Source organism: Acipenser ruthenus, chromosome 15 (assembly GCF_902713425.1).
Source record: "Acipenser ruthenus chromosome 15, fAciRut3.2 maternal haplotype, whole genome shotgun sequence".
NCBI classification, from domain to species: Eukaryota; Metazoa; Chordata; class Actinopteri; order Acipenseriformes; family Acipenseridae; genus Acipenser; species Acipenser ruthenus.
Window position 1 is genome coordinate 26,481,798 of NC_081203.1, and position 13,150 is coordinate 26,494,947.

General features: G+C 35.8%; 1 protein-coding gene across 4 annotated transcripts in view; it reads right to left on the reverse strand.

The window, feature by feature from the left end:
- The window catches only part of LOC117422593 (serine/threonine-protein kinase D1), a 73,327-nt gene that overhangs the window by 10,262 nt on the left and 49,915 nt on the right, over positions 1–13,150 (reverse strand). For 2 of the 4 annotated variants that reach the window (XM_058987639.1, XM_058987643.1), the window contains 10 exons: positions 12,790–12,921; positions 11,898–12,058; positions 10,309–10,332; positions 8,135–8,345; positions 7,286–7,363; positions 6,271–6,469; positions 5,862–5,985; positions 3,807–3,884; positions 2,408–2,687; positions 1,381–1,433 (listed from right to left, as the gene is read on the reverse strand). In XM_058987639.1, the coding sequence (XP_058843622.1) occupies positions 1,381–1,433; positions 2,408–2,687; positions 3,807–3,884; positions 5,862–5,985; positions 6,271–6,469; positions 7,286–7,363; positions 8,135–8,345; positions 10,309–10,332; positions 11,898–12,058; positions 12,790–12,921 (1,340 nt within the window). The remainder of the gene's footprint in view (positions 1–1,380; positions 1,434–2,407; positions 2,688–3,806; positions 3,885–5,861; positions 5,986–6,270; positions 6,470–7,285; positions 7,364–8,134; positions 8,346–10,308; positions 10,333–11,897; positions 12,059–12,789; positions 12,922–13,150) is intronic. The other 2 variants (XM_058987640.1, XM_058987642.1) reach the window with 2 other exon arrangements.

Genomic DNA, 13,150 nt, shown 5'->3' on the forward strand with positions numbered 1-13,150 from the left:
GCTGGTGCCAGCAAAGAATGAGAAAGACCACAGAAAGAAGCATCTGTAGCACTTACAAGCCGTATAGGGATAACCTGTCGATCTGGGGTTCTTCATTGACCTTATAGTGTGTTTCAATGTGCTTTGCAGTTGTTGGCTTTGCAGATGCTTAATTTCTTTAGGAACCTATGCATTCACATTCACAAATATCATCATTATCAGAAAATGAGTGCAATACCAAACCTATTAAGAAAAGTTTATGTCAAGACTTATAGGATAGACAGTAAAACAAAAATAAGGACAATTTTCGAATCGAATTCTTAATCAGGTAAGAAATTATTTATTATTATATTATTAAGAAACACAGTCTTCATTTTTTCTTATAACAAGAAAAAAAGTATTAAAATAAGACATTTTTTTCTAATTAAGAAAAGCATTTTTGTCAGTGTAGTTGCTTCTTGTGATACCTCACATTTACCATCTGTTTTTTCAGTAGAATAAAACAAAAAACAGCAAACATTGTCAATAGAAACTGCTAAAACATTTGAACAAAAAGGCTGCATTGTTGGCTAATCACAGTTCAAGCACAGTGCAAAAGAATACATGTAAGGGGCCTGATAAAACAGGTCCCTGGTGTTCACTTTCTTTGGAGTCAGAAGCCTCACAAGATGTAGGAAAATTAACTGTACGATCTGAACACCAGACAGTTAGTACTGTAGGTTGGGGTCTGTTTCAATATGACCTTAAACTAAACCATATGGCTGCTGACGTTATACATGTTCTATCCCAAAATAAGAAAGGCTAAGGTGAGAGATTAGTCTGCCATATCTCCTAAGAAGACCTGACAGGGTTGAGGCAAAAAAAAGTCAACACGCTGAAACAACAGTATGCTGTATTTGTGCCAGAAAGGGCTTTCAGCCTAAGTGAGGCCATACTGTACATTGTTATTCATTCTGCATGGCTATTTATCACATAGGCAGCAATATTTACATGCTACCCAGATACTAGGACATACAAGTAAGACGAGCTTAGACCCAAGTTAATTTAATTTCTCTTACATTTAAATATGCTTTGGTAAACAAAGGCAATATCCTTGCTATGACCTCAGGTTTGCAGTATTGAGTTAAAAAGACTTTTCATTTGGACACACAAGGTTAAAAAAGCATGCAACTGACTCATGAATACACAAACACCAACTAATACTGTCCACAGCTTTAAAGGGATGTGTCTTTCTGCAGATTAGGCGTGTACCTACTCTTAAATCAGGAGCTTAACGGTAACCCTAAGCCAGGCACGAGACTATGAGAAAAGCATGTCGCTGATAGTGCAAAAAGCGTCCCAGTGGGAATTAAGGGTATTGCAGTATATTAAAGGCATAATAAACAAAATGTAGTTACTTACCACGTTTTCCTGGATTTGGCAGTTGGACACAGAAATGCTAACAGAAACATCTTCTGTTGGTTAAACAAAAATAGATACGACTCATATGCTTATAGCATACAAATACAGAACAGGGACCAAATAAGCCTATGAAGACAAGGTTACACTTTCAAATTGCTATATAAGTTGAGTTATTAATTTCTTCCTTATTAAAATAAAGTGTATTTTTGTCTGTTTCATGTCCAATGTTCACAACAGTCAAATACAGTATGTCCTTATCTATGATAGGACAGAAATGCTCCCAAGTTAAAGCTCAATGGTATATTCTTTACTGGACTCTCAGTCACTACCTCAGTGGAAAAGTAGTACTAGTAGCCAATCACATACAGTAGCTCTCAGATTAACTTGATATTTCTCATGTAAAAGAGTATCTTCCTACATATCCCACTGCTTAAATTCCTGTATAACCAATTCAAATATATGATGAAATATTTTCTGTAAAGAACTATAGAATCCATGTTAAATATGGGACATTCTGTAGTTCTGAGAGCCATGCAGTTTACAATAATGTAAGATCAGGTCAGACCGTTACAGACACTTGTTAAAGTGTCATTTGAATAATACGATCTTTGCTGTTATTTCATCATGAAGTCAGGAGTAGCTTTGCAGTAGTTTTGCTAACAACATTTTAAAAAATAACTGGACTTAGTGGGTACTTTTCTTTTGAGTTTCTATAGCAACAGACAGTAAGGATACTGGTTTTGCTAATAATTTATTGTAGTTGGTTTATTCATCACTCTTTGGGTATGCAGGTACAGTGGAATGAACATCCTTTTACCTTCATTACCTTGACTTGTGAGCAATGATGCCATACACTGCATTACAGCTATTACTGCAAAACTGTAAACATAGACATATTGACCAAATTCGTTACGAAGGAAAAAGACACCAATGTAAAAGCTGGCAAAAGTATCAGACCCGACCCATTTGAAATAAATATCAAATCAGACAAATAAAATGAATAGATTTATACAACAGAGACACTTACTGTGCTGGCCATGTCTTGATCCATGCGAGACCCCTTTTGGAATGACTGGCATTAATGCATGCTGTATGGCCATCTCCCACATCCTTGCAACATCGTGCCCAATACCACTTATGAGCACATTGTTGTTAACTGGTGTGTTCCCGGTTTTGACTAAATTTTCACCAACACTATAAACCATATTTGCAGTGGTGATCTCAAAACAGTGCGGATTTACGCCTGGAGGCAACAAGCTTAAATTTTTTGCCGGCTCCAAGGATAAAACTTCAGATAATGGAATTTCCTGGAAGAGATCATTAAAACAGAATTAATGAAGCAAAAAGATAATTAGAACTTTAAAGTAATTATACTTCACTATTAAGAGACATAAAATATCCAATTTATACCCAAAGTTAAATGAACAACCACAGCATTTTCAGTTATCAATATGTTTAGCTTAATCAGTCACAGTGAACTATCTAAAATAAAAGCAAAGCCATTCTCTCCCTTTTAATTTAAGCGTGTGATATTCTTGATTTATTCTTGGTACTTGTATCTTGAGTTTACATCTAATTGTATAGGTATTTTGGTCAAATGGTGTGTTTCCTCATTGAGGTATATATTCAATATTCCTTACTCTACAGGTTTTTGCTCTTGTCAAAGTGAACGCAAACAAAACAAACTAATACATGCCTCTTTGAGTAAACATCTGGAGCAACACAAAAGAAGGAACAAAAAGCTGTTGATTTGGTCCAAAAGAATTAGAGAGGAGGTGGTTACAAAAGCTAGAGCAGGATATTTACAGCAAGCAGTAAAGTCAAGAGATCCTCTCTAAATTAGCCATGCAAACAATACACAATCAGGGAGAAAGATGTTGCAAAACAAAGGATAAACCAAGACAGTCATTTTCTAATTAAAAACATAAATGATGGTGATGCAACTGTAAAAATGCCTTGATTGTCCCCCCTTTTTTAGAGGTCATATACCAAATGATCAAGCTCCATGAAAATATAGATATGAGATTGTGAAAACAATGGTTTACTTGTTTACGGACATTTGTTATCATCACACATGTGCTGGAGACTTCTCAGTACTGTGCATCTAATATGTAGGGAATGGTCTGAAGGGACACCCTATGTGAATCCGACAGTATATTTGCATATACACACATTATCTTTATTAAAAAAAATATATATACAGGTCCTGAAGATGCCACTGAATAATATATTGTTCAATTACTTTATCTTGATAGGTACAACTACATTATTCTTAGCCCATAAACTACCAAAAGAATGTGAATAAACAGAGTACGCTGAATATTAAATAATACGCAATCAGAAATTGATGGGCAACCCATTTGTTTCGACAGTAGTTTGTCCAAGGTTGCAATCATTACTAATAGAAAGTTTAAAGTGTACTTTACCTTGTAGTATTTGCTTCCTGTGTCATTCTGAAACAGTGTAATACACTTGCTGTCCAGTCTCCAGTAGTGCCTCTTCCGCTGTTACAAAGAAAGACATGCAGTAAATCCCATTAGTAACAGTCAGATTAAGGCTTGAACAGATAATCCTCAACCAATGAGACCCCCAACTGTCAGATGCCTGTCTGGCTTCTATCCCAGCAAACCCTGTTGGGACATGTGCTTTTTAGGTGACGCTCAGATGGAGAGAGGCGAGAGTTTGATCAGATTTAGTCTGAGCTCATTCACATGTTATGAAAGAAAAAAACACATGTAAACAACGTAACCTTCAATCTCATACTTCTATTGCTGCTTTAAGAGTTTGAATCTGGCTCTCAAAGAGGCAGCAAGCTAAGTGAGATCTTATGTCACAATTTTACTAGATAGAGAGAGAAAGTTTCTGACTGAGCGGTAAATACAAAAGCTTAGCCAAACTCTGATAATGACATGTAATAAAATACCACTTTAAATGAATTGTTTACAGCGCTGGACAGTATCAACATACATGGGAGAGTGGGCCTGATCCCAGGTATTTTCTGATTACAAGGCTGTGTAAAATGTTTCTATTTCTGTTTTTTACAAGAGGAATATTAGAGGAATAAACAGAGCACAGATGAGACAGAGAGAATTCCTTATAACACAAATGTCCTCTGCTTAAAATAGAAAGATTTTTACTTAACAAATTGCATCTTATGAAATACAACAGTCTGTGCACTGCAAGAGAACCAGCAGCTACTACAAGGATAGCGAAGGACTGTATACAAATTGTAAACAGACAAAAATATAATCAGCATTCCTCAATAAAAGTATTATTATTATTATTATTATTATTATTATTATTATTATTATTATTATTATTATTATTATTATTATCGTCATTATTAAGTTTCTACATGACTGTTTCTCATTAACTTTTATAGTCTACACACACACACATATATATATATATATATATACATACATACATACATACATATCTCTTAGGGCTATCAATTAATTGCAGTTCTGTGAAAAAATCACTTCTGTGATTTTTTCAACGCACGTTAATCTCATTGCTGTGTCTTGAGTCTTTCGGCACACCATACTTCAATCCTGACCGTGGCTTAATTTTTTTAATCACGAGATTAACTGCTTGACAGCCCTAATATATATAGACTTTTTTGTCTGCTTCTATACAGTATGTTATGTACTATACCTTCCAGTTTTAAGCCCTTGATTAAGCGATCAGGAAGGAGGATGGTCACCATGAGATAGCCACACTGCCAGGGGCTTATAAAACACGAGGCACACTCAAGCATTCCTAATCCCCTGGAGTGTGGTTGTCAGCTCAGGGCAATCCAATGGAATACATTGGAATTTATTTATTCCCATGTTTTCTTGATTTTACTGCTTTTGCATGCTCTTCTGTATGGATGTCTGGATATTTGTTTCAGTGAAAGTTTGTATAACTTGTGAACGGCTTGTTGCATATGTTTGAACACGTGTATTTTCCTTCACAATGGTGGGGGAATGAAGCATGTATTTTGTTATTGCAAAGAATTCCCCCACAAACTACTGCTCGCTATTAATTAGCGTTGGAATGAACGTTGGGGTATTCATGTTTGAATGTTCTTTCCAAATGTAAATGAATATTCAAATTTTGAATTAGCTGGCAAACACAAGTCATTTCTTTAAGAAAGTAAACAATCTCTGTGTAAAATAAACATACGGTACCCCATCCAATCAAATAATTAATGGGTGTCCCCCCCCCCCCCCCCCCACCCACACACACACACACACACACATTTATGTATTGGTTTGCTTTGGATACCTTTTTGACACAACATAATTGTCTTTAATAACAGCTTTATTAAAATATTTGGCCACCAGGGGCCATGCGAATCGAAATAAGACGGGGAAAAATGACAGTTAAAAAAGTGGATACTTAAATGGCCCAAATATAAATGTATACACAGATATTTAGACAGAGATTGATAGAATATACCAATATTGATATCAATCGAGGTTAAAAGGTCTTACCATGGTATCCTTATTGGTAAAATGAACCATCCATCCTTCTTTCATCACATTGCTGCTTTTCCTTTTTGTGTGCTTGACAGACTGTACCACTCTCATCAAAGGTATATTGTTGCTTGTTGAAGGGCTAGGGAGAATTACAAACAAGGAGAATTAAAAACGTATCCTTGTTACTTTCACCCTCAGCCTATCAAAGAGTGAGCACAAAGCACAGCTGCTATTTAGAAGGTTCTGAAGCATGTTTCAACTTTGGTTCAGACATTTTGTCAATATCGCTAGTTTTTAAGAGGCATAGCAGTGTACATGCTAAGAAGGATAAAGGTGGCTGGCACAGCAAATACAATGCATATTGAAGTGTTGGCAATCAGCATGTACAGTACCAACTGTGTAATGTATGTCAATGCCTTCTGACCTTATCATTCTATTGGAGTCATCATGGTCTGGATCGTGGTCATGCATTTCTCCAGTGTCACTATGGCTCCCAGTCATTGATAATTCGTGTGCCATGGATTCCTCCATATCATCCAGAAGCCCACTGTTTCGTTCGCTGTCATTGTCATCACTGCCTTCTTCCATAACAATGTCCGACTCTGCACCAGGACTGAGTAAATCTAATCACAATTATAATAACACATATGGTATTTTCTATACTGCCTGAGCACAGACCACATGAACTCAGAATTCAAGAAGTACATTCATCCAAAAGAGAAAACTAAATGTTGGTGTTACAAAGCTTCCAATTCATGTAAGAGCTCTTAACTTCGTTGCTTCTTGCTAGTCTTGTAACATTCATCTTTTTTTTCATTTTACAAAAAAATATGGCAAACTTATTGGGGTAAATATGAATATAGCCCAAATGCTCTAATCAAATACACCAATAATCGCTACTAAAGGAACAGTTTCAGACTGACAAGGCATGCCTAGGTGATACATTAGATGTTTCTGAATTAATTCTAACAGCATGACCTGAGTTGATTGAACACCAGGTAATCTTAAACCAGAGTAGCTAGTAAAGCTTTAGTCTAAATCCATGTGGGTTAGAAGGCACTTCAGATCCAGTCCAGTCTGAGGTCAGATTAGAGCCATGAAGGCTTCACCTACACTGCCTCTCCAACAGGGGTTACTGTGGATCAACCTGAAAATGTCCAGCCCTTCTAATGAACTTTACTCCAGCCCTTCTGCTATCTGTTAGTGACATTCACAATCCAAAAGTGTAAAAACAACCACTAGGGTAACTGTATGTACATTTTAACAAATGAGCCACTAGCCCTGACATTTAAAATCATGTTCATATTCGTGCATCCTCTTCTCTTTTTAAAGTGTTAATCTTAATGTAGTTGTGTTTCAACAGAATAAATGATTGTATCCAATGTTGGGATTTTTGATATGTATAAGGTGTGTTCTGAAATTAGTATTAAGACACTTGCCTCCATTAATGGCTAGTTCACCAAGACAGTTGTTTGGCACTTTGGGGGCACAGCGTTTATGGCAGTTGAACTTGCAATCTATAAGAAAGAAAGAAACAAACAAACACACATCAAAAGAAGATTTAATTGTGTAGTTATGCCATACGTACTGCTCCTTATTGATCCACTTTGGGGTTGGGTGGGGGTCACAGTTCTATTTTTATATATACAGTATATATATATATATATATATATAGAACTACTCAGTCTAAAGGACTGTAAAGCTAATCCAATTACTTTTTCTGTATGTATGCTTGTTATTTCCAATCTTTGGACTAGATGATAGTTATATAGGAACCCCCCTCCCCTCCTCCAGGTACAATTACAAAAACATGATTTGCAAGCTATTCTGGCTTAATACAATATAGGAATGTGTGTAAATTAAATGAAAGATCTGAACATAAAGTTGACGTGGTGCTATGAAAACCAACCGATAATCACCAAGGTGTGCGTTTATTTGACATGAATTCATAATTTCCTGCAAACAAAAAAACAAAAGGGCATATTTCCCTACAATAAGGGTATCAGTTCACATGTTAGTGTAAGAAACCGTTTACCATAGTAAGTTAGCAGTTTGCCTTGTAACACTTTGCATTTACTATCCAGGTTAAACATTGGTTTTGCAGTACCTTGCCATAATTCTATGTGTTTTTACTTTCACTTTGCTATTCTATCAACACAGTCAACATTTGAACAACAAAGATGAGTCAGCAGTCTAGCCTTATTTATTATGATCTCTTTAGCTGTTGTAGGCACATCAGTTTTGACAGGCACATCAGTTTTGACAATGCAGAAGTGAAGGATACCTACCTTTACATTGCAAGCCCTGCCTAAAAAGCCCTTTAAGTAGCTTCTTACAGTACTGGCAAACAGTGGGACGTGTGTATGAGTGGACAACAAGAGTGTGAGGTACTTTCACTTTTGACAGCAGGATCTTGTCCAGTTGAATCGGGCGTCCAATGTATGACTGCGAGTTTGACCTCTTTTCTCGTCCAATGAATGACTCAGACTGAGTTTTTTGCTATAAGGGAATGTAAGAGGTTGGCTTTTTACAAAATACAACCCTAAATACTGTACATTTAATTCCACATTACAAATTCCTGTTGACTGCATACATTGTGAAGCGCATTTCTAACAAAAATGAACATTTCTTTTCTTGCAAATTTGCAGATTTTTGGTAATTATGTAAGTTCGATGAAACTGTTTGGCAAATAATATATTTATTAATGTTCAAATTGCACTGTATATTAACAGTACTATCCATTTTTCAATTGTTTACATAGTTATATCTGCTTGTCACTATTAAGCATGCATAATACTACATTGGTATGTGCAGAGTATTACAACTAAATAAGCAAAAAAACAACAACATATCAGGTTATAACATTGTCTAGTAGATAATAATTGTGTGAGAAAACATAAATAATACACAGATATACACATACAACTAACAGGTTTAAACAAAGACATTTAAACACAATTATACAAATACTGTATGAGGAATAGATATATATATATATATATATATATATATATATATATATATATATATATATATATATATATATATATACAAACCACCCACTCGCCCTCGATATATAGCGGATTTATATTGGACCCCAACACCTGCGATATATCGAGGGCCGCGATATAGCAAGAGACCCATAGAAAAACAAATAGGCTAACAGATACTATACAACCACTCCCTCGTTTTATCATGGGCATATAAATCCTCTGCGCATCCCGCTTTTTCTCATTTTTCGTATAAAAAGCAGCACACCGTTTTAATTCATACTGCGGAGGGTAATTGCTTCTCATCAACTTAAGTCTCCAATTAATTTCATGAATCTTCCTCTCCTTTCTCAAATGCCCAAAACGCTGCATTGAAAGAATCTTTCACAACACAGGAGGCTTGTTGCTAGGTAGCTGACGTCACTGCCCTGTGACTTCTGCTTGTGCATTGCTTAAAAAACTGCTTCAGCAAGCATATTTAATATGCTTTGTGTTGCTGTGCAATGTGTGTGTATATGATAACAGTACGATATTAATGCTTTGTTTTTACTAGTTCTGTATATTTTAGTTTGTGATGTGCAGTACAAAATCAAACAAACAGCAATTCTAAGTGAAATTGTCTATGTATAGTGCAGCTAAGGCATGCGCAGTTAGACTGTAAAAATGGGGAGCCAACTCCAGGACCACAATATATCCGAATCCGCAGTATAGCGAGGGGCGATATAACGAGGGGTGGGGGTGTGTGTGTATATATATATATATATATATATATATATATATAGTTTTTAACTATAGAGAATTTGCCACTCAAATGTTCTGAAAGTTGTATGTTCAGGATTGTCTTGTCCACATATCACAGTGCTAAACTTCAACCAACTCATATTGGTGAAACCAGGTAGTTTTGCACTACCAGATTAGAAATCTATTTTCAGTGTAGTCAGTGTAGTTAAGAACTGGCAGTGAGGCACTGACTAGTACAGGCCTTAAAAAATGTACTTGGCAGCACACTTTTCTTGGATTGCTGAAATAGATCCCTATATCTCTTTGCCTATTGCTGGAGGGCTATAGTGATTGATGTCTTTTTTAACAGAAAGCTTATTAAGAAAGGCGATAGTAAACCAGCACTGCGGCTTCATAAAAATAACACTTAAAAGAATTTCACATCATATGCAGAGTACACATATATTACATTTGGGTTTTTAACAAAATGTGCTTTTTTAGTGGAAGAAATGAATCCTTCTATTGTTCAATCTAAAAGTGATTTTAGCAATAAAATATGCAGGGATGGTTTAATTAATATTCAGCACTGAATTCTGTATATCAAAATTGGAATATTGCTACAAAAGGTGTTTTTCTTGAGATCAGCATTTTTAATTCAATATCTAAAGATTAAATGTATATCTTGGATTACTTTAAGGGTAGAGGATATCATAATCTGTGAAGAAAAACTGTTTGATTAAGACAGTACATACCTCAATGCTGGGGCTGAGAGGAGACTGATGCATGCAGAGAAAGAGGACATAAACAGGCAACAATGCAAAAGGGAAACAGAAAGTAGTGATTATTTAGCTGGAAACCCTTAACTATGCCATACCATGCAAACAGCAATTATATTTGCTAACACGTGATATGAACTTATAAGTTGCACACAGTGGGTCGCTCATTAGTTTAGATTTTCTTTCATTCATTGTATTGCTTCCACTATTGTTCAACTGCTCAGACTAATTGGGAAGTTTGCTGATGTCAGTGACAGTGCTGTCATTTGTAATGTGTTTTACAATACCCCGCTGTGCTTTACCTTGCTTTCACTATGACTTATTACACTTTGCTATGTTTTTACTGTGATACATTTTTTAAGGGAGGGCCTGGTGCACAGAACAGTATAGGGGTGTCCAGAAAAATCATATTTTCCCTTAAAGATTTTTTATTTCCATTGTAAACAGCTACTGATCCTATAATCCTAGCCACCAGGTGTACTTCCCTTTATACAGTACAAATGACCTTTAAATAGAATATAGCAAAATAAAAATATGAATATTATTACAACCACACAAAATTAAACATACAGTATATAGTAGGTACTTGAAGGATTCAATGTTTTTTTGGCTGTTTTCTTATTTCTTATTTCCCAAACTTTACTTCTTCCTAACAATATGCAGGACTGACCTAGTATAAAATTAAATCACAGCCTCAGTTGCCCAAAGACACACACCAGTGGTTGACAAGAGTTTTTCAATCTTGGCTTCTTCGCTCAATTAATAACATTGATTTAATTTATCTAAAGAGTAGTCTTCCGAGTTTTATTTTTTTTTAATATAATGGCAAAGAGGCATTTCATAACTTAGTAGTGTGTGTTTAATGATTGTCTCATGCTACACTTCCATCTCCCACTGGGACATGTAAGCAATTTTAAATTAGGCTTGTTCATTTTCATCAGCAGCAGATCAAGTACAAACCGATTTCAACTGAGACTCTCTCAGACCCAGTTAGGATTACAGGCTGGCAGAAATCGATCTCTCCAACAAACGCTGATGCAGGAAAGTTACCTGATGACCCAATGTACTGGACACGAGAGGAGGGTTTGTGAAGTCCTATATAACTAATAGGAATCATACAAATAAATATGCATACAGGTGATCAACTAATGGTAATGTCTGGTTGTGGATTGGATTGTATATTGCAGATGGAACCGACAGAAGCCCCAGTTTGATATTGGAAATGTGGCTTTAATGAATGTGCTTGAACTCAACTATTAAGACTTAGGGAAACCCTAACATGTTTTTTATATTTGGAAAATATATTCTATAAGGCTGAAGTGAAATGTTATAAACCTCACATTTTATAATTACAAATAATGATGTTTGTCCTTCAAAGTCCTTGAAGGTCTGTGCTTATCTCTACTAAGAGGGACAGAATGACATATTGACATACTGTACAGATTGACAGACATAGACTTACATAGAGTATACAGTATTGCAACACTCTATAATTTAAATACTCCATAGCACAAGAACCATTGTTTGCAAAGTAGTGGTCCTGATAACCCCTAAAATAATCTTACCAGTAGTGCTTCATCTGGGGTGCTGGGGGATGGTTCAGCCGAGACTGACCTGGAGGTAGTCAAACTAGTTAAAGAAAGATTGGACAGTCGTCTCTTTCGTATTCCACTACAGTTGTTAGGAATTTTGAAAGCACAGCGCTTATGATAGTTCAACCCACATCCTTTTGGAAAGAAAGAAAGAGATGGGACATTAATGTACTGGTAAGTCAAGTGAAATATGCCTTGAACACTATTATTAGTATAGAGAGAGTATACAGATATGTATCTATCTGCAGCAATATGATGTTTGGTTGCAGTCGGGTTTGCTTATCTCCTTGTACCCTTATAAAGTTTACTATACTAAAAGCATAGCAAAGTGTAATCATGCATAGTGAAAGTATAGGTAAGCATTATAAAGAATAGCAAGGTGTGGTAAAGCATATTAATAAACATGTCAAACCAGGGTAAACTATGGTAAAAGCATGGGAAAACTGCAGAAATACACAGCAAAAATACTGTGGTAAACCTTTACAAGGGTAACTGCACTTAAAACTGTTTGCAATCATTTCAAATCGAGTGACTAACTAAAGCTAGTGCTTGAAATATTACTCCACCAAAAGTATTAAAGGAAATAGCTTGGACAACCTTGCAGTAATAGAGGTTTGTGGTACTGTTATGTGTCCTAAAATAAACAAGTGGGTAACAGTGAGAAATCATGAGTCGCTTAGCTTAGCATTTAGAAATGACAGCTGGATACCCCTAGTAGTACTTAAACCATCTCACTTAAGAACTTCTGATTTTAAAAGTATTTTCAGAAGCAGACCTTGTACTAATACCTGATTGTGATATTGTTATGTAATGTATCCTACAACAAAAACAATTGGAAAACAGTGAGAAAAGATGACTGGATTACCTTCACATTTGAGACCCTGTCGTACAAGTCCCCAAAGCATCTCTCCACAGTGATCACAAAATGCTGGTGCTCTGTATGAATGGACAAACAGTGTGTGTGGTCGGATCTGAAAATCTTCAACTGTAGCAGAAGCTGTAAAACAATAACAAACCATCTTATAAGTTAATATATCGTGTGTAGGGTGTCTCTTATTGTATTTTACAAAAGGTACCAGGTCTGTGTGTTTTTTGTTTTGTTTTGATTTTTGAACACTGGAATTAGGTGTGATGTTCAATACACGGGAGATCTTGTGACAGGACATCGTCACTGGCAATGATGTTTTGACCAGAAAGGGAGAATCAGAAACAGAAGTTGCAGGTTT